Source organism: Cygnus olor, chromosome 1 (genome assembly GCF_009769625.2).
Source record: "Cygnus olor isolate bCygOlo1 chromosome 1, bCygOlo1.pri.v2, whole genome shotgun sequence".
Taxonomy (NCBI): domain Eukaryota; kingdom Metazoa; phylum Chordata; class Aves; order Anseriformes; family Anatidae; genus Cygnus; species Cygnus olor.
This window is the reverse complement of record NC_049169.1, coordinates 37,217,535-37,240,999: the sequence shown is the minus strand read 5'-3', so window position 1 is coordinate 37,240,999 and position 23,465 is coordinate 37,217,535. Positions and strand designations below refer to the sequence as shown.

The 23,465-nt window shown below is 41.7% G+C and overlaps 1 protein-coding gene across 1 annotated transcript in view; it reads left to right on the top strand.

The window, feature by feature from the left end:
- Nucleotides 1-23,465, top strand: part of GRIP1 (glutamate receptor interacting protein 1) — a 227,729-nt gene that overhangs the window by 101,514 nt on the left and 102,750 nt on the right. Inside the window, 1 exon segment of the mRNA XM_040552728.1 lies at nucleotides 21,396-21,476. Coding sequence (XP_040408662.1) covers nucleotides 21,396-21,476 — 81 coding nt within the window.

The window sequence follows — 23,465 nt, the reverse complement described above, 5'->3', positions numbered from 1 at the left end:
AACATTATGGAAATTTAATTTAGTTTTTGCTTCAGAGAAGGCAATATGAATGACTAAATTTTTTTTTCATTAAAAGTGATATTTCCTTTATATCATTTCTTGCCTACCATATTCTGTAATATGCCTTTCTTGCTCTAATTTGAAGATCTAATGCTGCCTGAGGCTGAAGGCCTTTGGGAACGTGTCCACTAACAACCCATCTGTCAGGCTCTAGAGCAGGTCTAGAGCATGGCCACCTCCCTGCCGAGGGAAAGTCAGGTGTCCCCAAGCTCTGTGGCTGGTGGACGGAGAAGGTGGCTGATGTCTGTACAGTGTGCTTTCAGAAACTTTAGAACATGTGAAAAGGCTGAATCTTTAGCTGCAAAGCCTGGGGGTGGAGAGTTGGGGCTTAAATTGCTGAAACTGCTATGAAGGAGAAGAGATAAAAGGAAGCAGAAAAAAGCAGGAAGAGGCTGCAACTTTGTAGGTAGTTGTAGGCTTTCTGTGTTTGGTGGTTGGTTTTTTGTTTGTTTTGTTTTTAATTATTATAATTCCAAGTAAACCTCAGACTGCTTTTTCAATTAATCGTGGAAACATTTAGTTGTGCCCCACAGTCAAAGCAAGTGGAAGCTTTCAACTTAATAGCTTTGTAAAATGCCAGTAGAGAAATCAGCAGATTGACTCCAATGCCACAAGTCATCTTCCAGCAGCTTCCCTTCTGCGTGGTACCTCAGGACAAGGACAGAGCTTTGCCTTGGATGACGTGAGGAGTGGACACTTCTCATCTGAAGACAGTGAAATCACATTCCTCCTCTTCTTGCTACCTCCCAAACTCTTGATGCCGGTTGCTCAGAAGGACAGCATGGCTCGGGTCATCCTGGAGTGGAGACTGATGGGCAGCACGCAGCACAATGCTCACCGTGATGTTCATAGCCTCTCCCGTCAACGGATAGTGGAGAGTTTGGTGGTGCATAGTTTTGCTGTCAAAGGTGAGCGCTGCTATCTGCCAGCTTCATAAATTTGCTTGCACAATGTCATGCACACCCACTCACTGCATCTGCGGTCAGGCTAGACTCGTGGGTGCTGCTTGCTGACAAGGTTGTTGTAGATGAAAAGGAGAGGAGAGGTACAATAGACATATTTGGTCCAGTTAAAGAAAGATCTAATAATGCGGATCTATGAATGCCTTTTTTTTTTTTTTTGAAAGCTGCCTCGCAGCAAGTTACTAAAATTTGATTTTATGACTGTGTTGGTCTAGTGTGAATAGCAGTTAGTGTGATTAACTGGGGAGCTGCCTTTAAAAGCCAGCCCAGGGAATTGGGGCAGTCTCCTTTCCTGCTTCATGCTCTCATTCCTGGGGAGAGGTGATAACTAGATGTCAGAGATGAAGGCAGGCTAATGAGGAGTGTATTTGAAGAGACCGGAGGGATGTCGGAGATATAGTTATCTCTGGTAGCTGTCGAAGGAAAATTTTAAAATACCATTTTTTTACTAAAAACATTCTCAGCAATAGATGTCGCCTACTTTCAGAGTGTCAGTTTGTCCCTGCAGCCTTGGGAATTTCTGCCCTTTTTAGTGAGTGCTTCAGATAGCTGTAATAGAAAATGTGCCCACTGGGGAGGGTAATGTCACCTGTCACAGGGGGAAACACAGTTCTTCTGGATGGCAGTTACATTTCTAGTTCCAGTAAGCCATAAACTTGATCTCTTGCTTGGGCTTGTGTGTCTGCACACATTAAAAATTAATAAGTAAAACCTCCAAATGGCATACAATGCAGCAGTCCAGTTGCATCATGGGTCGCTGTGAAGCCACGCTTCCTTCTGCACGGGGTCTTCTCTTTCAATGCAGCTCAAGATCTCTGTCCTGTTCAGAGCCCTTCTGGGAGGACGCCTGTAATTGCTGCAGGATTGTTTCTCCTTGTCAGCGACTTTCCTGCTGTCAGATAATGTGGCTGAGGATAGCGCTCAGTGCCAAGCAGAGCCTGGCCGGTGCCAGCCGTCAGGTTGTAGTGAATTGAACCTGGAGTGACAACTTCCTCTGCCAGAGCTGGAAATGATCGTGGGCTGCACTTCGTGCACATGTCCGCCGAAGAATTAGTTTATCCAGAGCAGCTTTGATAAGTTCATGATAAGATTCCTTGATAAATTGTTGATAAACTCTAATTGATTTCTGGAAGAGATAATTTTTAAACTACTTTCCCTGCACAGTATTGAAGAAAGAAAGGAAGAGAGTAATTGTTTTGTAAAACCTTAGTAACAGGTCAGATTATGTGCTCTTTTGGGGACATTTCTGAGGCCCACTAAAGCAATGAGGTATTCCACCCTGGGACTTTATTGCTTCAGTTTTAAGTGCATTGTCTCATGACTGGAATTAACCATGTAGTCCTTTCCTATGGAAAAAATGTGGACTTGAACTGTGAGCATTGCTCTACAGGCAGTTCAGTTGTTTAAATGGATTGGTTTCATGTTTATTTTGCTTTTATGTTACTACTAATACCACAGTTTCTTTCCTGATATTAGCCAGTCGATAAAGATGTAAAAACTGAAGAAAAACAAACAAACAAAAAAAACAAATCTTACTCTTTACCGTGTAGTTAATATGAATATTTCTGTTCATGTATAATCTTACTGAATTTAGACTGTCATGTTGAAGGTGATCTTTAGCAAAATCCTGTAGCTAGAACTTGATAAAAGCAGCAGATATATTTAAAATTAGCACATAAAATGTCATTAAAGTTATGATACAGGTTCACAGAGTTGCATTCTGAGTGCTAATCATACTGTCTCGTAGATGAGTTGACTGCTGTGCCTTACATCGTGGTACATCATGGGTTTGGACGATTGGCTTAAATTAATTGTTTAGCAGACTGGAGGTGGTAGAAATAGGAGTGCAGAAATGGGTAATGTATCACATCTGCCAAAAAGCTGACTGCTGAACCCATCAGCTAAATTAAAATTTCTTTCTCTGTCCTTGATCTTTGTCAGGTATAAAGCATTTTACTCAGTGGGATGTCCTGAGGATTTTCGGTGTACTGATTTGAATTGGTAGAGGAAGAAAAAATTACAATGGGCTAGGGATATTAAAAGTCACATGGGAAGCTAGGAGACTACTGGGGTGTGGTGGTGGTGTTTTGTTTTTTTTTGGCAAACTAAAATAGCAATAAAAAGAAATGGTGATTGACTAAGTTTGTCTAGTGTAGCTGTAATTATAATCCTTGATGGCTTTTCTCTGTTCGCTTAGCCGAGATTTTGGGAAAGGAGTCAGTCACATCAACACCTGTACTGTTACAAATGTGAGCTACTCCACCATTTATCAGCTTGCAAATTACTTGTTTTTCATATTACACTAGAAAAGTGTACTTAGTACACTAAAATTTTGTGTGACAAGCAATGAATTGCAAAGAACCCATAAATAGTTAGGAAGTCTAAATGTTAGAGTAAATTTGGGCAAAAACATGAAATTAAGTAAGTAAAATTGTTCTAAGTGGGAAGTCACCACCATGGGGTTATCTGTCTGTGGCTCTGTGTGGGGATTGCAGCCTCTTCTCGTTGAGGACTTTGTCCTTTAATGCACCTGTTTTAAAGTGTGCATGAGCACACATCAAATAAAACCTTCCAAGGAAGGGATGGTAGCCCACACATCTGGGAATTTCAAACTAGATTGTATGTTTATATCAAAATGCTGAACAGTCTTTCATGGCCTTTCTATATCATGTTCTGAGACTGGTATTGTCTTGTGTCATAAAATTCTCTGTTAGGAGTATTTATTTTTATGAGTTTTATGACAAGAAATGTTACAAAATTATTTTTAAAGTAGACTAAAATGATGAATGTATGACTTTCTGTATCAGTTTTCCGATTCTTACGTGGATATTGCATGATGCCAGCCTTGCACACAGCCATGCTGACTGCAGTTTGCCAGAGGGAGCCCACTACAGTGGTGGCCTGGTTTGTCACAGCTGCACTTAGGGACTTGATGCTAAGTTTCAGGCTGTAGAAATGCGGTCTGATTGTATGGTTCATGATGGGGTTTTACATATTTTGTGGTTACACTGAGGAATCATGATATGACGTAGCTTTGCAGAAGAATGTATTTGTGGTGAGTTCGTCTTGATTTTTCACAGTGCACTTTAGCAAAAACAACAACAAAAACAAACAAAATCACCAAATAGACATGTTCCTGAATATCTGTTCCTGAATATCACTCCAGGAAATCAGCCCCCGTCAGGAAAGCACCCAATTCCTGTTTAAATGTAAAGAATCCTACTAACTTTAAACTCCAGCTGCTTTTTGTTGGGCTTTAATAGGCACAAATGGTCCCTTAAATTGACATAGTTTTTCGAGCAGGAGCTTAACAAAAAGTATTGCTTTTGGTATTGGTATAGTAGCCCATCTGGCTGAACTGAGATACTATCCTCGCACTGTCAATGGATAGAATAATCCTTTTGTGCTTAACTTGTTTTAACTTCTGATTTACTTTGAATAAATCTATTGCTAAAGCATAATGGGAACATTTTCTTCTTCAGCACCATTTTTATTGGAAAGAAGAACGTGAAATATGTTGTTTGCGTGAAACATTGTATGTATATGGATCTTGGCATGAACTTGGGCAATAGACACTGTTTGATCTCTGAAGTCATTTTATTCAACTTTTAACTTTTTACATGCAAATCTCTACTGACTTTTATTTTATAATGGAGGTGATGGGAACAATCCTGAGGCTAATCTAATCCCTGGGAAAAAAAAAATCACATTATTCTGCGCAGTTTTTCATTTCTAGTGGTAGCAAAAGCAATAATTTATGTGCCAAGGCTTTATGTTCACTTTCTTTTGTCTTCAGGTTGCCATTGACACTTTTATATTTTTATTCCACCTGCATAATGCTAGCTGCACCGCTGCTATTGTTATCAGTGCTTGTTTGCTAAGGAGAATGCTAAAGAAAGTACCTGAGCCAAAAATTCCTGCCGTGGTTGACATAGTATTAAAAATCTTGTTTCCTGAAGTCCATACCTTGTTTCCAGTTCCCTCCCTGTTTCTTTGGGCTGGGGATTGTGATATAAAACACAGCCAGCTCCCCCTGCTGCCTTACTCCTGGGCATCCCACAGGGCAGAGCATTGGCCCAGGAGCAGAGGGAAACCACTGGGGAAGGGAATGGGGCAAAGCGTTAATTCCTGCTGGGATACCTGTGTCTTGGTGTCTCATGTCCTATCAGCTCCTCCAGTGTTTTCAATTTTGGATTTTTTGCCATTAGGAGCAGAAACTGAAAAGCGTTGGTTAAAATTTTCATCTTGAATTGGTCTACAGATCCCTCCCGAGGGGAGCGGAGGGGCAGGCGCTGAGCTCTGCTCTCTGGGGACAGCGACAGGACCCGAGGGAACGGCATGGAGCTGGGACAGGGGAGGGTCAGGCTGGGTGTTAGGGAAAGGTTCTGCACCCAGAGGGTGGTCGGGCACTGGGACAGGCTCCCCAGGGCAGTGGTCACGGCACCGAGCCTGCTGGAGTTCAGCACAAGTTTTGATTTTGCGGTGGTCCATTGTAGGGCCAGGACTTGGACTCTATCCTCTTGGGCCCTTTCCAACTCGGGACATTGTATGTCCCTGAATATTGCTATAGGGCATGGCCTAATGTAATCAGAAGAGGAAATATACCTTCTTATAGGAGCTGGGGAGGGGATTGAGAACGAGCTGAGAAGCGGAGTTGGTCTCTTCCCACTCACCCCTCCATACTCTTCCTTCTTTTCCTTTCCCTCTACAACCTGATCCAGTTTTGTTTGCCTCTTCTCACCCTCTTGCTTATCTGGCAGACTGCATTGCGTGCGTTTGCTGCCTGCCATGTTTTCTGTCAGACCTCATCTCCTTTTTTGCTCCTATTCTGCATACGCTGTGAAAATACACAGTGTCCCTGTGGAGGGGAGAAGTGAGGACACGAGCAGCAGGCATGATTAATGCTGTTCTGGAGCACGCAAACCTCAGGGCCGTGTTTCCTCCCTCCCCTCTGGGCTGAGCCTAAGGGAGTAGGAGGTGCAGGCTCTGCTTTCATGGAACTATTTGCTGAGAAAGAAAATTTTTGTGATAGACTCTGAGCCACTATGGGTTCCAGCAGCCTAGGGTCAATCCCACCGGCTCAGCTACAGCTCCCTCAAGGACAAGTCTGCTGGGGTTCATGCTTTACAAGGAGATTTCAGGTGACTGGCAATTTTGAAAACCCATAAACATTGTAGATAATGAACTTGTTATTTATTAGCTTAAGGCAAGAAGATAGGAATACAAATGGAACTTTTGTGGAGCATAGGATGTGAGAAGTGCTAGGGAGATGTTTTATAAGCCTTACAAAAAATATTTAGGCAGGTCCTATATTATGTATAGTGAAAAACAGCTTTCTCTGCTGGAAGATTTCTTTTGGTATGTTTTTTGCATGGTTATTTTTGGAAGTGACTGATGGAGCCCAGGTTATTTGAAAGATAAACCTTCCTAGACCTTTAAATTTCAGCGAGCAGTCTCCCTTCCCCCCTACAAAGCAAGACTTTAGACCAAACAACAGGTTGAGTTAATTTATTGATGGATTGATGGCAAACTGTGCCAGGGCTTCTCTGGGTCCCCAGGAGGTCTTTCTTCTCTTCTGTGCTCGTGCAGCACGTTCACCGCCAATTCTCATCATCAGTCTTTGCTTTCTTCTCTTCCATCCACCGCACCCTGCCCTGATGTTTCCTGTTAAGCCACTGCCTTAACTAGTGATTCCTGCGGGTCCCAGTGGCTTGTTTTGCTGTTCTGGTGATCTTAATGAGCGGTTTCAAATCCCTCACACTGCAGTGAAGTGCTTGTTTCATGCCATACAGAAATCATAGCTTAGATCATTGGCATTTTTTTAAAAAACACCGTAGTTTTTGGAAATAAACATCTTAAAGATCCAACTTTTTCTGTGATTTATCAGACATCTTGCCCTGCTTATTGATATAGGTCCTGTCATCTGTGTTTTCCTCTTGATTTGGCCAATAAAATTACAGCTGTGGTGGCAGTCCAATCTCCTTGTTGACAGGGGTGGTGATGGATGGCTATATGGATGCCTTCTGACATGGTCAGTAAAATATTACTGTCTTCTGGATCTCAAAGCTACAGCGAGTAGTTGAAACACTTTGCTCTGTTCTTAGGAATTGTAGGTTTGACATTTTCTGCCATTTCTTGTCTTGAGTGTTTCTCCCTTCCTTCCCAATGAGGCAGTTTACGTGAGCTTGTACAGTATTCTGCACCAGACTCTCTCTTTAGAGATTTTAGATAATGAATAATGGATCAATTTTGTGAAATAGCAGTGTGGCTGATTTCGTTTAACTTTATTTTTTTCAGGAGTGTACTGCAGATGTATTTCATTGCCTGCATGGTGTTGGCAGATGTTAATATATTAGCACTTTTCTGGGTCTGAAGTCTCATACGCTGTGCCCTAGTAGTTGCCTATATTCTGTTCTGGTTGCTAAAATCAGCTTGTATTCCCTTGGTCCTTCATCATAAAAACGTGGACAGTGCATAGACAGTCCATGACAGAACAACCTCGACTCTGGTGTCCATCCCCTTGTAGGTCTGCCAAAACCGGGACTTGTTTGACCTTCAGTAGGTGGCTGGTCCTGTAGGCTTGTTTGAGCATCTGCCCTAGATGCTGTCTTTCTGTATAGTCCATTGTCTGATACTGTGTCTTGTTTGTTCACTCTGTTTTTAATGCATGAGGTTTCCTGTTATTTTTAATTGCTTTCTTCTCTCTGTTTTGAAGTTATGTTACAAATTGAATACGCCTGTCATTAAAATTAAGCGTGTGCACACACCTGTACACCCACGCAGTATTAGGATGGATATACTGTTGGCCATACACTGGTAGCGTAGAAAAGATTTAATAATTACCTCAGCATAACCTAGGTGTTCGAACAAACAGATTAAGTATGAAAAAGTGAAATCCATGTATTTTTTTCTCTGCACTCATGGTAGGCCATAGGTTGATGGTGTCTTTGTTTCTAGGAGCTTCAGAGCCAAAGCCATAGTGAATGTGCAGCTGTGAGTTCCCAAAGGAGAAACGGTCCTGGTTAAAAAACTTGGAGAATTGGTGCATGGGAATATTTAAAATGACTTGCCTGTCTTCCTGAAGGTTACGGGAGTATAATTTTTGATGAATATTGCACATCCATCTGTATGTTTCTATATAGCTGTATTTTCCATAGGATTACAAAAAGCTGACTCAGGCATGGGCTTTGTTGCATGCAGGCAAAGATGTGGGCAAGCAGTTCTAATTATTACCATTTTCCAAGATTTTACGAATACTGCAGACAATCAGCTGCTTGCCCAAATAAGCTTTGCGATTTAATAGGGCTTGGGAGGCCCTTACAAATAAATAGTGTTTGACAGGTTAAAAGGCTTGTCTTCAGGAACTGGCTGCATGGATAGAGAGCAGAAGGCGGCCTGGGCTTAACGCGAGCTTTAAGCAAAACAAATGTGCATACATATTGTTTTATCAAGTTGACATCCCTTTTGTTACTCTGCTTTGTTCCCACTCCTAAAAGTGCACAGTACCCTATTTCAAAAGACTCTTCTTCTACACTGTGTTCAAACTTGTCACAGTTTCCAAAACCAGCCAAGTTTTGCTGATGACTGAACTTAGTCAAAATTACCACACAGTCTTTGTGGATATATAGAGGAACCTCTTCCAGGGTAGGGGCTGAAAATAGGACATTATTTCCCAAAAGCGTGAGGAAGGTGACAGGTTTATAGCCTGACTCCTAAATGAAGTGCATTCTGGAAGGTCAGTTTTTCACCAAGCCTGAGTTGTGCTAGTTTGGACCAAGATGTGCCACTTAGACTACAAATAACGTGGGGCAATCCTGCTAGCGTGCCAATATAAATATGTTCATAGTGGTATAACATTTATACAACTCATTGTGGCAGTGTTAGAATTATTTTATGTATCAAATAAACCTTGCTGGTGGGATTAAAAAGGATAACTGTAATGCCATAAATACAACATGTGACACGCGAAAGTATTCTTTACTCCTAATGCTATCCACACCAGGGTTACCGTTGTACAAATTTTTGGTTTAAAAAAATAATTTCACTCTTCACTAAATGGATATTTCTGTACAAAGTCAGCATGTGCACCATGCTTTGGTGACGAGATCAGCCAGCCTTTGTGGTAAGTCATGCCCAGTAAGAACTGATAGGATCCTAAAGCAGAAAGCACGCTAATCTGTGTGATTTCTGGGTGTATAAACAGTACATGAGAGAGGTTTTTATAAGGTTTTCTGAAGAGAAGAATATAATTGGGCGTAATAGAATGACAGTTAAAGCAAAGGAAGAAAACTGTAGGTGGATGGAGGGAAATATTTTCCATCTGTGAGAGCTGATACATCCTGCGGAGCAGTCTGCAAAGGAAAGCAGTGGAGATCTCATCACCAGAGACACTTACAGGCACAAGTAGGCTGAAAAACAAATGATATAAGTTACCGCAAATAGCGTTAGCACAGCACCGCAATGCAAGCAGGATAAATAACGTCATGAAAAAATTACCATTTCTAGCTTTTTTCTTTAAACATAGTGCTGTGACTTTGCTTATTCCTGTTGTTTCTGAAGCAAACTAAACTCCTGTTTTCTATGAAGTGCAATGTTTTTTTACTTACTTTTTATGCCACTTGAGTGACAGTCTCTGCTGTCTCAGCTCCTACTTCTGTCATTGCCTTTCTCCAAAAACACACGCAACGAGCTTCTGCATCCCCAGTGTAGAAGTTGCTATTTTGACATCCTCTTTTCCCACCATCTCTGACAATTGTAATGCCAGCAGCCTGCACAGGTATTCCTCACCTGCTTTACCTTATGGTTTGCACAGGTAGAAGGTGGTAGGTGTCTTCTGGACTTCTGGAGGGCTGACTTTGAGCTGCTCAGGACGCTGGTTGGCCGAGTCCCTTGGGAGGCGGTTCTGAAGGGCAGAGGAGTCCAGGAAGGCTGGGCGCTCCTCAAGAAGGAAATCTTAACGGCACAGGAGCGGTCCGTCCCCACGTGCCCAAAGACGAGCCGGCGTGGAAGAAGACCGGCCTGGCTCAACAGAGAGTTGCGGCTTGTGCTTAGCAGGAAAAAGAGGGTTTATAATCTTTGGAAAAAAGGGCAGGCCACTGAGGAGGACTACAAGGATGTAGCGAGGCTGTGCAGGGAGAAAATTAGAAAGGCCAAAGCTCATCTGGAGCTCAACCTGGCTACTGCCATTAAAGACAACAAAAAATCCTTTTACAAATATATCAATGCGAAACGGAGGACTAAGGAGAATCTCCATCCTTTACTGGATGCGAGGGGAAACCTGGTTACTAAGGATGAGGAAAAGGCTGAGGTGCTTAATGCCGCCTTTGCCTCAGTCTTTAGCGGCAATACCGGTTGTTCTCTGGACACCCAGTGCCCTGAGCTGGCGGAAGGGGGTGGGGAGCAGGATGTGGCCTTCGCTATTCATGAGGAAATGGTTGGCGACCTGCTAAGGAGCTTGGATGTGCGCAAGTCGATGGGGCCCGATGGGATGCACCCGAGGGTACTGAAAGAACTGGCAGAGGAGCTGTCCGAGCCGCTTTCCATCATTTATCGGCAGTCCTGGCTATCGGGGGAGGTCCCAGTTGACTGGCGGCTAGCCAATGTGACACCCATCTATAAGAAGGGCCGGAGGGCAGACCCGGGGAACTATAGGCCTGTCAGTTTGACCTCAGTGCCAGGAAAGCTCATGGAGCAGATTATCTTGAGGGTCATCACGCGGCACTTGCAGGGCAAGCAGGCGATCAGGCCCAGTCAGCATGGGTTTACGAAAGGCAGGTCCTGCTTGACGAACCTGATTTCCTTCTATGACAAAGTGACGCGCTTGGTGGATGAGGGAAGGGCTGTGGATGTGGTTTACCTTGACCTCAGTAAGGCTTTTGACACCGTTCCCCACAACATTCTCCTCAAGAAACTGGCTGCGCGGGGCTTGGACTGGCGTACGCTTCGCTGGGTTAGAAACTGGCTGGATAGCCGGGCCCAGAGAGTTGTGGTGAATGGAGTCAAATCTGGTTGGAGGCTGGTCACAAGTGGTGTCCCCCAGGGCTCGGTACTGGGGCCGGTCCTCTTTAATATCTTTATCGATGATCTGGATGAGGGCGTCCAGTGCACCCTCAGTAAGTTTGCAGATGACACCAAGCTAAGTGCATGTGTCGATCTGCTCGAGGGCAGGAAGGCTCTGCAGGAGGATCTGGATAGGCTGGAGCGATGGGCTGAGGTCAACTGTATGAAGTTCAACAAGGCCAAGTGCCGGGTCCTGCACCTGGGGCGCAACAACCCCAAGCAGAGTTACAGGCTGGGAGATGAGTGGTTGAAAAGCTGCCTGGCCGAGAAGGACCTGGGAGTATTGGTTGATAGTCGGCTGAATATGAGCCAGCAGTGTGCTCAGGTGGCCAAGAAGGCCAACAGCATCCTGGCCTGTATAAGAAGCAGTGTGGCCAGCAGGTCTAGGGAAGTGATTGTGCCCCTGTACTCGGCTCTGGTGAGGCCGCACCTCGAGTACTGTGTTCAGTTTTGGGCCCCTCGCTACAGGAAGGACATGGACGTGCTCGAGCGAGTCCAGAGAAGGGCGACCAAGCTGGTGAGGGGTCTGGAGAACAAGTCTTACGAGGAGTGGCTGAGGGAGCTGGGCTTGTTCAGCCTGGAGAAGAGGAGGCTCAGGGGCGACCTTATCGCTCTCTACAGTTACCTTAAAGGAGGCTGTAGTGAGGTGGGGATTGGTCTGTTCTCCCACGTGCCTGGTGACAGGACGAGGGGGAATGGGCGAAAGTTGCGACAGGGGAGTTTTAGGTTGGATGTTAGGAAGTACTTCTTTACCGAAAGGGTTATTAAGCATTGGAACGGGCTGCCCAGGGAGGTGGTGGAGTCACCATCCCTGGAGGTCTTTAAAAGACGTTTAGATGTAGAGCTTAGCGATATGGTTTAGTGGAGTGCTTAGTGTTAGGTCGGAGGTTGGACTCGATGATCTTGAGGTCTCTTCCAACCTAGAAATCTGTGTCTGTGTCTGTGTCTTCCCCATGAGTACTCCTAGAAAATCATAATCCATATATATACTGGTGGGAAGAGGAAATATATATATATTTCCCTTAAGGGAAAAATCAGAAAGCTTTAAAAGAATCTGACAGCAGTTTCAAACACCACTTCTACTTTTTTAAATTCCAAGCAGTCAGTCTGCAGGGAAGATCGCCACCAAGACTGGGCTAAAAAAGTTCAGGGTCAGTTGATGCACGAGAAAGTTGCTGTTAACATTGTTGGTACAGTGGAAGTGTCACACAGGATATACACAGTTCAAATGACCAGTAAATGTTTGTCATGTTAATTTTAACCACAAATGGGATAGGGGATCATACCACGTGTTGCGTTTGGTTAATATACGGTGAAATGCTGCCCGCCAGAAAGCTGGTTGCCTCTTCTCCCAAGGAGGTTGTGGGCAACCACAGCAGCCAGGAGCACAGCGGCTCAGCTTGAGGGCATCATCTAGCAGCCACAGAGTACGGCTTGGCCCCTTTTCCCCTGTCAGCTCTTGCTGTCTTGCCAGCCCAGCAAAATCCCATGTGGAAGGAGTAGCTGAACAAAGGATCTTAAAGGTAACGTTAAGGTCACTATTGTATTTTAAAATTATCTATTCATAAAAGTGTTTTTCCATAAGGTATAGCATTAATTCAGCCTGGTTTTCTGGCCCTTGGTTACTGCCTTGGCACAGGTCTTGCTCCTTTACTCAGCTCCCTTGCCCTGTAGGAATTTTCATCGTATTCTCAGCATTTGTGCTTCCCTGTCAAATTTAGTGCTGTTTTTCTTTGAGGGATGCTGATTTAGCATTGTTAAACAAGGCAACTGAATATCTTAATTATTAGAATGTCATAAAGAAAACAGTTTTCAGGTATTTTTTTCCAGAAAGTTGTTGCGTGGTCCCCTCAGACAATGCCAGTGTGTGGTAGTACATAAGAGCAACGTGATGTTCCCAAACACACGTGCAGAGACGCACACCTTTACAAGACCAGGATGCCACTCTTAGCAAGCCATGAGATGTTCACACCAAAAAGTGTATTTTGAATATCGGGAAGTGCTTCCTGTTGGTGAGATCTGTGTCACATAGGAATTTCCTTTTTAATTAAAAAAAAAAAAATCTCTAAGGCTTACAGTCCCATCATTTAGAATAAGATCGTCTACAGAAGTTACGAATACAGAAAAATCCTAGACTGTCTCACAGAGCTAAAAGAGTTAACACCCTTAGTTTCTTTGAGCTTTTTCAGTTTCCCAGCTTTTTCAGTTTCTAGCTGCTCTGGTTAAGCCATAGATACTTCACTTATGTATGATCCCTGTATTATTTTCAGTAACAATAAACAAAAGCCCAAGACAACAGAGTGAAATTCGTGCTGAATCCTAAAATCATGTAACGATTCAGTAATGATTCTGTTTTATGGCATTCAAGTTTAATCCCTTAACAAATACTTGATGCTGTATAAACAAAAAGACATATTTATCAGATTTGAAGTAGTTTGTGGTTAGGGTATTATATAAATTGGATTACTTCTTTATTTGATAATCCACTGAAGTGAATCTCACCATATGCTAATATCTCTTGAGACATATTTTCAGCGTTCAGCAGATACTGAGTGTTCTGGATGTTCTTAGAAAGTTCTGAATTTTCCTGAGCAAAACAGTTGTGGAAGGAGAGCCACATACTTCACCAGTTAGGAAACCAAGCGTTTCAACTCAGGTACCTGAGCACAGTCTTATCTTAGGAAATTAACTTTGGAGAAGCAAACTTGGAGGACATTCAGATCATTTTGAAGCAGCCAAGCTCGCTGAGGTATTGTAACTATCAATAGGAAATGGATTCACAGTTATGCGTAATTACAGAACCCTACTTCTCTTGTTTGTAGATTAAAGCTGAGCTGCTACTGTAATAAGTAACTGCATAATTCAGAAAACAGAGAATTAAATTTACATAAAGTATGATAAAATTGAATAAATTTTCACTTTAGAGAGACAACACAGTTATTCATTGGATGTTATAACTGTTTAAAATTAAGTTTGTAGGAAAACCAAGGGGTACTCTGCTAAATGTAGGAAAGGAAATTACCAGAGCAGCAATAATAACTCTTCCTTCTCATAATTCTTTCATGTCACAAACACCAACAAATGTTACTTATGGAAGCATTTGAAATCCTATGTTTTCTTAATAAAGACTGCTGGAGTGCACTGAGCATGGAATTTGATAAGAAAGGATTAAGATTAAGTACATTCATATTTGTCCTACTTGGAGCCTAGTTCACTAATCGCTGTTTTACATACAGCTCTTAAGAATTTGGGGGTGTTTCTAAGCACTACTTTGAAAAGCAGCATTGCCATTTAAAGAATCCAGGCACATTGGAAGTGATCGAAGCCATAGCTTCCTGTGAAAGGAACTTGAAAAAATGTTATTCTTCTGCAGCAGTAGGATGAATTAATTCTTTCTTTCATGGTTGGAGCTCCTGTAACAAGTCTGAAAGGGTTAGCACATAGGCAAAGCAAATTGTTGACATATTGTTGTTTCATGAAGCATATACATTCAAAATCTGTACGGTATACATCTGCTGAATGAACTTAGCCAATTTTGTCTCTTTTTTTCAACTGTTTATAGTCCATTACACTGTGATGTAGCTGTGGTGGCATCACGGTAACCATGAACGTTCCAGGATGTTAATTTTTCTCTAGACTTTTGCATTATTTAAAAGCAAATCTTTTAAAACATCCTCCTTGCCAAGGAAAAAGACATTTTCTGAGATTATTTTTTTTTTTTTGCAGTTGTCAATGACAGTTACTAGGGATGAAGTTACACCAAACTTAAAAACATTTGTGCCAAATCTCCCATCGGCAGCCAACGTAAAATTCCCACTATTCATTCCTGCGCAGCAAATTGCATTTGTTTTATCTGCTCAAGTCTGTTCAACTCAGAACAAACTTATAATTCAATTTATTGTAAAACTTTTCAGAGTTTTAGAACTTTTAGTGACCTTTATAAGCTTGAGTTATAACAACAACAACAAAAAAGAATATTATTATTTTTCATATGATTGTTATCAGATAAGGCTAGTTTATATTTTTCGAAGAGTTTGTGCTTGTATATATCTTCCGATTGTGGCTGTTACTGGTTACATTGATTGGAGTATTGCATAAATATTCAGTTACTTTATCAGTTCTTGTTCAGAATTATTCCGTTTCTAAGTTCAGAGAAGAAAGATTTGTCTGCTGTCTTTAAAAGAAGTCATCCCAGCAGGAAGAGACAGGGCAGTCTAGAACTTTATAACTAAGCTCCAACTTCTCTCCTGATGTGTTGTCTGTTGTTTTTTTTTTTTTCCTCCCCTTTCCATTATTGTAGATTGACCTGAAATTTGCATTTTTCAGATTTATTAGTGCAGAGAAAATATGTTTTACCAGAAACAAAGAACTGGAATTGAGGAGATGAGTTTATGAGAGATCAGAGGTGTTTTTAGAGTGCTCCTGATGACTTTGCCTTTTATACTTTTTTATTGGTTGGGTAACTCACAGAAGCACAGAGGGCATCTCAAGTTCAGTTTGTCTCTTCTGCCTGATCCAGTGCAGGGCTTCAAATTGATTTTAGAGGAGATGGCTTTGAACTATTTTACTTTGTGTGACATACTTAAAGTACTGATTAGAGAGAGAGAGATGGAATGATTGTGTGGCTGTGAGTCTGGGTGCTCATCTATGAATGTGGACTGAGGCTTGAGTCCCTGCTCTAAAGTCTGAGCTTAGAAGAGAGTAAGATGCTGTAGGAATGGTTATAAAAGTTATACTGAGATTCTGGGTACGCCTCTCTACACTTTTGAGCTTCTGAACCACAGGTATCAGGAGATATGTGTTTATTTTTTTTTTTTTATCTGTGAAAGCCTCCAGCTGCAAACTGTGGGGATAACTGAGAGTGCTGTAGCTCAGAATTTACCGGCTGTCACAGGTATGATACTGTGGTAGAAACGATGCTTTTAGATAATGGTAAGCTTATGCCATTTAAAGATGAAATTTAGGTTAAGTTTCAGATATATGAAGTATGAGAACCTATGGTATTTTGTGCTGTGCTAGCAGGATTCATAAAAATCTGTTGCTTTTACTGAAAAATATTCTTCGTTATAAGATTCAGGAGTGGACAGGATGTTGCAGATCTAGGAATGCCTGAAGCAATACATGGGACACTGGTGCTTTTAATTTTTGATAAATAAACTAATCTTCACGGGGACATTCTTTCCACCATAATCATCATCTTGACAACGTTGTCATCTTCTGCATTGGAACGTGATTCTCTGCTAGTCTGTGATGTGTGCTATCACAGAGAGTGTAAGCAACAACACGTGCAGACAGTCCTACATCTCCTGTACACCGAGCAAGCTGAAGGATGTACTTTTTGGTGGAGTCTTAGGAGTCAGATTAATTGCCTTAGGAAAGGCACAGTGAGGAACATATGAGCAACACCTCAGGTTTCACTCGCTTGGATTCTGGTCTGCTTAGGAATCACTCTAAAAAGGTTTAGGTTCGTTCGTTCCTTGGCTAAAGAATGGCTTATCCCGTAACTAGGCATTGGTAGGAAAGTTGTTGACGAATGAGAATGATGCAGCACAGGACTTGGACATATTTAGTGGGTAATATTGGTGGTAGTGGGACAGTTGGACTAGATGATCATTTCCAACCTTAATGATTCTATGATATTTGGTGGGTTCAGTAGTTACCACCTGGATGATAGCAGCAGCAGGAAAGATCTCTAACCAGGTGTGAAGATTGGCATGAAAGGAGCGCTCGTAGCCTCTACCCCATCTGCAAACAACATTCTTGTGTCAGTAGCTTTCACAGCCATCTCGAGGGACACACAAATGGTTCAGTGGCCATAAACCTCCCGATATACCGAATGCCTGGACTGGCCTGTTGAGGAAATACCTTCAGACTTTCCTTCTGTTCCCTTTTATGTGTCCCCAGTTGGTATCATCCAAAGGATATTAAATCGAATATAGCAAGTATCTAAAGATTACATATGGTCGCTTTGCTAGCACAGTCCTAAGCACTTGCACACTGGACAATGCACATATATATAATCTTTATAGGATCACATTACTGTTGGTTTGTTAGAGTGTAAAGAGCCCTTAGTCTTGGATGGAGGCTCCCCTGTACAGCAGGGGCAATGCAGAACGCTATAAATGGCTCACAGCGTGGTCCTTAACACAAAGAATGAATCATTCAGTTACAGGGCGGAGATGCCAGCTGGTTAAAAATAGGCAGGAAAGCGCAAAGAGCTGCTTATCTGCCTCATGGGTCACAGCTAAAGGTGGTAAGCCTACAGTAGTAGCTGCAAGCAGTAGGGCTGCTTGTCTGTCCACTTGGTCATTACAATTAGAAGAACTGTGGGCAGAGCTTGGAGAGGATGATGTGGTGGTTACTGCCACCAGTACCTGGGGCTGTTGCTTTTGTGAGGACAAGTGCAAAGAGGATCCAAGATGCTGATTTGGCTTCGCGGGTTAGGAATCTCAGTAGTGGACCTCTGGGATCATTGCTGCACTCTGCCAGGAAGGGGGGAATTAGCACAGCGGGCAACTTGTTCGCTATCGCACGTTTGCAACTGCAGAAAATACTTAAGCTATGATTTTGGGGGTAACGACCTCATTCACAGTGTAAGAGAGTTTGTTTCCTGTAGTAACTGAATGAAGAGATCTGCTGGCATAGCAGTCACCTTTATAGTATACACTGACTCGCTAGAAATTGTGTATCTGGGGCTGCTTATTTGTTCACCAGAGAAAACTGGGGGGGAGGGGGGATAAAAAAAAAAAGGGATGTAATGAATGCATTAATGCATTTCCAGGACTGTATCTGCATAGCTACACTATTTCCAGTGTTGTAAGCACAGACACCCGCGGTGTGCTCCTGAGGAGCGGGGCAGAGCTGGCATGTACAGAAGCCCCTCCAGCACGCAGCTCCCTGATGACCTGCTCCAGCCAGGGCTTTCGGCGTAAGATTTATGCCTCCGAATCTAGCCTGTTTCTCCATCTGCTTTGCGTGTGTGGCTTCTTAAATATATCGCATATTTACCTAATTTTGAGTTACTGTCTCCCGCTGGGAGCATGCTGTGCATCCTTACACTCCTTTGTTTTTTCAGGGTGTTGGCTCTCTGGGTTGGGTTTTGTCTGCAGGGATTCTCTGTGCTGTAGAGGGGGAAGCTGGGAATACAAAGCACTCGGACAAATCCCTCTAAGCACTGATATCAGCAGATATCATCAGGAGAACATTTTTGCATGTTTTAAGATCCTCCCTGCCAAGAAAGGTCCCCTCCGGCAGGTGGGGGCATAAAGTAAAATTTGATTTATCAGTTCTTGTGACCATATGTACAACTTTGCTAATGCAGACAGATTTCTCCCCTTTTTGACAGTGTGATGGTGTCTGACATTTCAGGGCTACCAGGGCTTTCTTGTCTCCTTAGTTTACTCTTTTTCTTTGGGATGATATCTACTTCTGCATCTGTCTGCTCTTCGTTTTAGTTTTCTGTCTCAAATAAGGATGCTGTCTGTATTCTTTGTCTAGGTAGTTATATTTGTTTTCCTTTGCTTCTGGGAGTTCTTTATGCTGATTTTCAGTTATCTTGGGCTGCGATTTTGCTTTTAAATGGGCATTGAAAGACAATTCTTTCCTGGCCTGGGAACTTCCAGCAAAGTGAAGCTTCCCAGTCCACCAGTGAGGCAGTGGCTCGTTGTTATCCCCCCATAATAACTGAACATATGTTGCCTTAATAGGGGTTCAAAAGTTTATGAAACAACCGTTGGGTCTCCTTTGTTTTCTGTGAAAGTCTGTGGACAGATTAAGAAATGTAACGTAATTACATCCCCACAGTACCTAACAGTACATACACGGCATAAATACCTGACAAGATTTCAGGGCTAATATACATGGACTAAAATGCTAGCTTACACAGCAGTCTCAGTTTCCTTCCGTATCTGTCAGTTGGTATGTAAAAATACGAGACTTTTTGCTCAGGGTCCCTTGCAAGTAATTTGAATGTACACTGACCTTCCCTCACCGGCGCCATTAACCAGACAGATTTGCAGGCTTGTCCTTCTTTCTGAACTCAGGATAACCGCACGTGCTCCCACTGTAGTGCAGTATTGGGAAAATCCTGTTCCAGCAAAATATTGTAGCTGATTTATTCATTTGCTCTTGACAAAGATTCAATGAAAAAGGCCTAGCTGTGGAAATTCTTCTCTCCTTTTTGCCATCTCTCCAGTCTGATGGAAATAATGCATATGTAAGGAGTCTGTCTAGGAGAGAGCTGTTTTATGCCTTTAAGTTGATATATTGTTCATAGGTAGAGCACACATGCAAATAGGGCCCAAAAGTCATCACCATCCGTCGGTTCCCGAGAAATTGTGTTATGTTTCCTGCCCACTTCTTAGCAGAAAAATGCATGTCTCACAATATCTGCTGTCACATACAGCACCTGCGAATAAGGAGTAATACATGCAACATCTAAGCCACGTTATTGATGATCCCTATATTTTTTTGGAATTGATATGAGTTAGCAAGGTTGTTTGGAGAGCCTTAGCTTGAGTTCTAGCTCAACTATGCCTCTTCTAGGAAAGAAAAAAGTCAATCCTCTTAGAAGCTCTAGTTCACTTTTTTTTTTCTTTAATGAGGGTATGTATATTCTGCATATGCAATAATATTAGCTTTTCCACTTACCTCAAATGGAAGAATAAAGGCTTATACATCTCTCTTTTTCTTAACTTGTGTAGCTGGGTCTATGTTAATATTTCTTCATGCTTCTGTTTATTATATGGCTGACAGCTTTATTTTCTTCAAGTATGAACCAGCATGCAGTATAGTCAAGCCTGTTAGCTTCCTCCTTGTAACAATGTAGTCCTAAAGCAATGAGAGTTAATTTTACTGTAGCAAAAGCAATGATATCTGGCTGTAGAGGGATATTTTACCAATATATTTTCTTCGTTACTTGCTGCACTTTTGGCAATGTACATAGCCGTGCAACAATCTTTTGCCTTTAAAAAAAACATTAAATATATTCATCTTTTTTTTTGTTTGTTTCTACATCCACCTAACAGAAGATGAGTTCATTGTGGAAATCTTTTTTTTAATGCCAACCAGCTCTTCCAGTCATTTCCTTTTGAGACCTGGTTTTAAAATAAATTATACTGACCAAACCCTTATCTCACTTGAATAGAAATGGATTGGTGTCTTTGATGCGAGTTTCTAAAGGAGTTTGAGACTTTACAAGACATAAATAGTGTAATCAGCAAAGAAGGCTTATCACGTCAGCAGTGTCAGCTGAAAAGAAAACCTGACTCTCCAGAAAATGTTTGTGGTTTCACTGGATCTTAGGACACTGTACTAGGTCTGTAGTCTTTGATGCACTAGGTACTCTAGTCTTTGATTCCTTTAGTCGTTGATCTCTTTCAAGCATGTATTCGTGCACACGCTAGAAAGTGGTTGGTCTTTCAAAACCTGATGGAAAAAGATGTAAATAGAAGGATTTGTTAATGCTTTAAAGTGTTTGAACACTTGATTAAAGGACAACCAAGACAGAAGCTTAATTTTTAGTGATTCCTTTCCTTTGATTGAAGTAATACACATTATTATTTCTTCTCTTCAATCCCCATTTCTTTGTCAAGTTTATAGCTTGCCATTTTTAAAGCTACAATGTAATTGATATTTTTCCTACCAGTCATCCTATTCTTAGGAGAGATGTAGAAGAACCTCACTTCTCCCTAATGCTGCCTTTAATTGATGACTGCTCATCCCACCAGCAGCTGCCTCTGATGCCTTCAGGTTGATCAGCGGGTGCTCCACAAAGCCTCCTATTTAGACACAGGCTGTCACATTGCCATTCTTCAGTATAAATGTGCTGGCATATTTGGCAACATCTCTCTGATGTTTTCTCCAGTCAGTTGTTACGACAGAGAAGGAAGCATCCTCTGGCAGATCCCAAAGGAAAAGGAGCATCTTTACAGTCAGAATATCCACAAGGTTCTGGAAGTGCTTCTCTCCTGAACAGGGATGTTCTCTCTGCTCCTGGAGTCTTTGACATGTGAAGCTTCTTAACACTAGGAAAAGGAAAGTTTCTGTGGTTATCTGAAAACCAAAAAGGCCTTTGTATATTCAGCCTGTCATCAACTGAGCATTATCTCTGATCTGTTTTACTCCCTTACTTCTCAGCTCTGTTATTCAGAGCCTTTGTCATTGAGTCAGAATTCAGAAATATCCATCCTCATCCAGCTCACAGCAGCTCTTGTGCTCTGCACTGCTAGTTCACACAGTAATTAGATTTAAAAATTATGCTGTTTTTAACGCTATATTTATCAGTAACTGAAACTGTTGCTTGTTTCTGTTTAGATGAAAGTCCTTACACAAAGTCTGCAAACCAAGCAAAGCCACCTGATGGAGCATTGTCTGTGAGGAGACAGAGTATTCCAGGTAAGACTTGCTTTGCTTTTTATAACATGTGACTTGTTTGTGAACAGCAATGTAATACTAATGAAAATTAAACTAGTTATAAAAAGCAAATGACTTACAGTTACCACTAAATAATTTGTAAGGAAGGTTCCACGTAAGGAGTTTCCATGGTTAGGCTTCCTGCGGCTTTTAGTAGCAGGAACATCTCTGCGTCTGCCTTTTGCAGCAGATTTCAGGCATTGATCACAAAAACCTTTTCATCAGAGGCTAATATTTTCAGGCCCTGTGAAATCTGTTCTTTTATATCTAGTTTCGACAGTGTAGGGAGATGGGCTCATATTTCCAACACTGAGCAGTATGTCAGAGTTCTCATCCTAACATGGTTTTCTGCCATGCATACACCATCCTTGCTTAGTCTGTCATCCTGTCACACAAAACTGGACCCACCAGATCAATGGGGCTTCAAGCCTGTGTGTCATGTAATTACTTCAAAAGAGTCTGCAAAAGGTGCCTGTGAAAAGCAAGTATTACATACTCTACACAGCAATCTAAAGAGGTGTTCACCTCACGTATAATTTTAGGGATCTACTAATGAAAACAAATGAACACTGATAAAGGTTGTGCACAGGTGAAATAACTGATGTTGCCATTCTCAACTCAACAGCAGTAACCTCTGACTGGAAGGGAAGATGTAATGCAACAGAAATCAGACACTGTAAGGTCATGTCGCGCACCTTCTAACGAATAATGTTAATATTCTGCGTGCCCCATGGCCTTATTATTGAGCAAAGTCACACATCCCTCTGAGAGGTTATAGATACAAGGGATGGAGCTCAGACTTACACTGTTGCCAGGCTCAGATTTCATCATAATAACTGACATGTTTCTGGAGGTCCAAAGTACACATCTTGTGGATGTTTTATGTTCAGGTGTGTGCATATGTGAGAGAGGGAGAGGGAGCAGGAGAACGAGAGGGAGAGTTCGATGATTTACTCTTGTCTGCTTAAAATATCCTAGCGATTTAAAGATTGTTATTCTCATGGTACAATCATAACTGTTGCAAAACGACTCAACTACGGAGTCTATTATGCATTCATTATTATAAAGAACTCTGATTACGCAAACACCAACCAGTTTTTTTCGCCAAGTCAATAAAAATCTTGATTCATTGTTCTTCAGAGTGAATTAAGATGTCTGTATGGGTAGCTCTACACATAATGCTTTAGCTCATGCATCTCTAATACTTAACATATTAAATATCTACTTTTTTTTTTAATCTTTTGAATTTTTTCACCTTGAACTTACTAGTTGACATTTATGGTGTGGTTACTGTACTTGAGAGATACTTACACTATGGTCTGAATACAGACTAAAGTTCATGGTTTCAGATAACATAAGAATTCATGATTTTCAGTTGTATCCTATAAGAAGAAGGTTTGATGAAAGTTGTACTGGTGCAATTTTTCTTTAGATCATTTGGTAAGAATAGAAATGTCAAATGCTGAGTAGTTGTTGTGACTATTTTGAGTTTAAAAAAAAAAGCTGCATACTCTGGAAGTTTTATTGTGTATCACAATTAATCAAATGTGGTGTATTACAAATAAATGTGTGCTGTACACGAGTCAGAGTTACTGCAGAGAGACAATACTGACAAGTGTCTGGTGAGATATACTCTTTTAAATTTCAGGTATTCTGGAAGAAAAAAATATCTAGGCTTATATATGGTCTTCAGCTTTCGATACCGTGAAGACATTTATCTTCATGCTTTGTTGCATCTCTGGACCCCTTAGGAGATTTAGATGGGGCATTAGTTAAAAATAAATAAATAAGAGTAATTTAAACTTTTTCATGCCCCGACAAATTGCCATTCTAACAATATCTAGCACAATGGATATTGTGGGTTTAGATACATGAATACATTTATCAGACTAAACAGTATTTTGAGAAGTGATTTCACCAATTAGGATTTGACTGGGGTTTCCGAACATAACCCCTAAACTTTTATGTCAC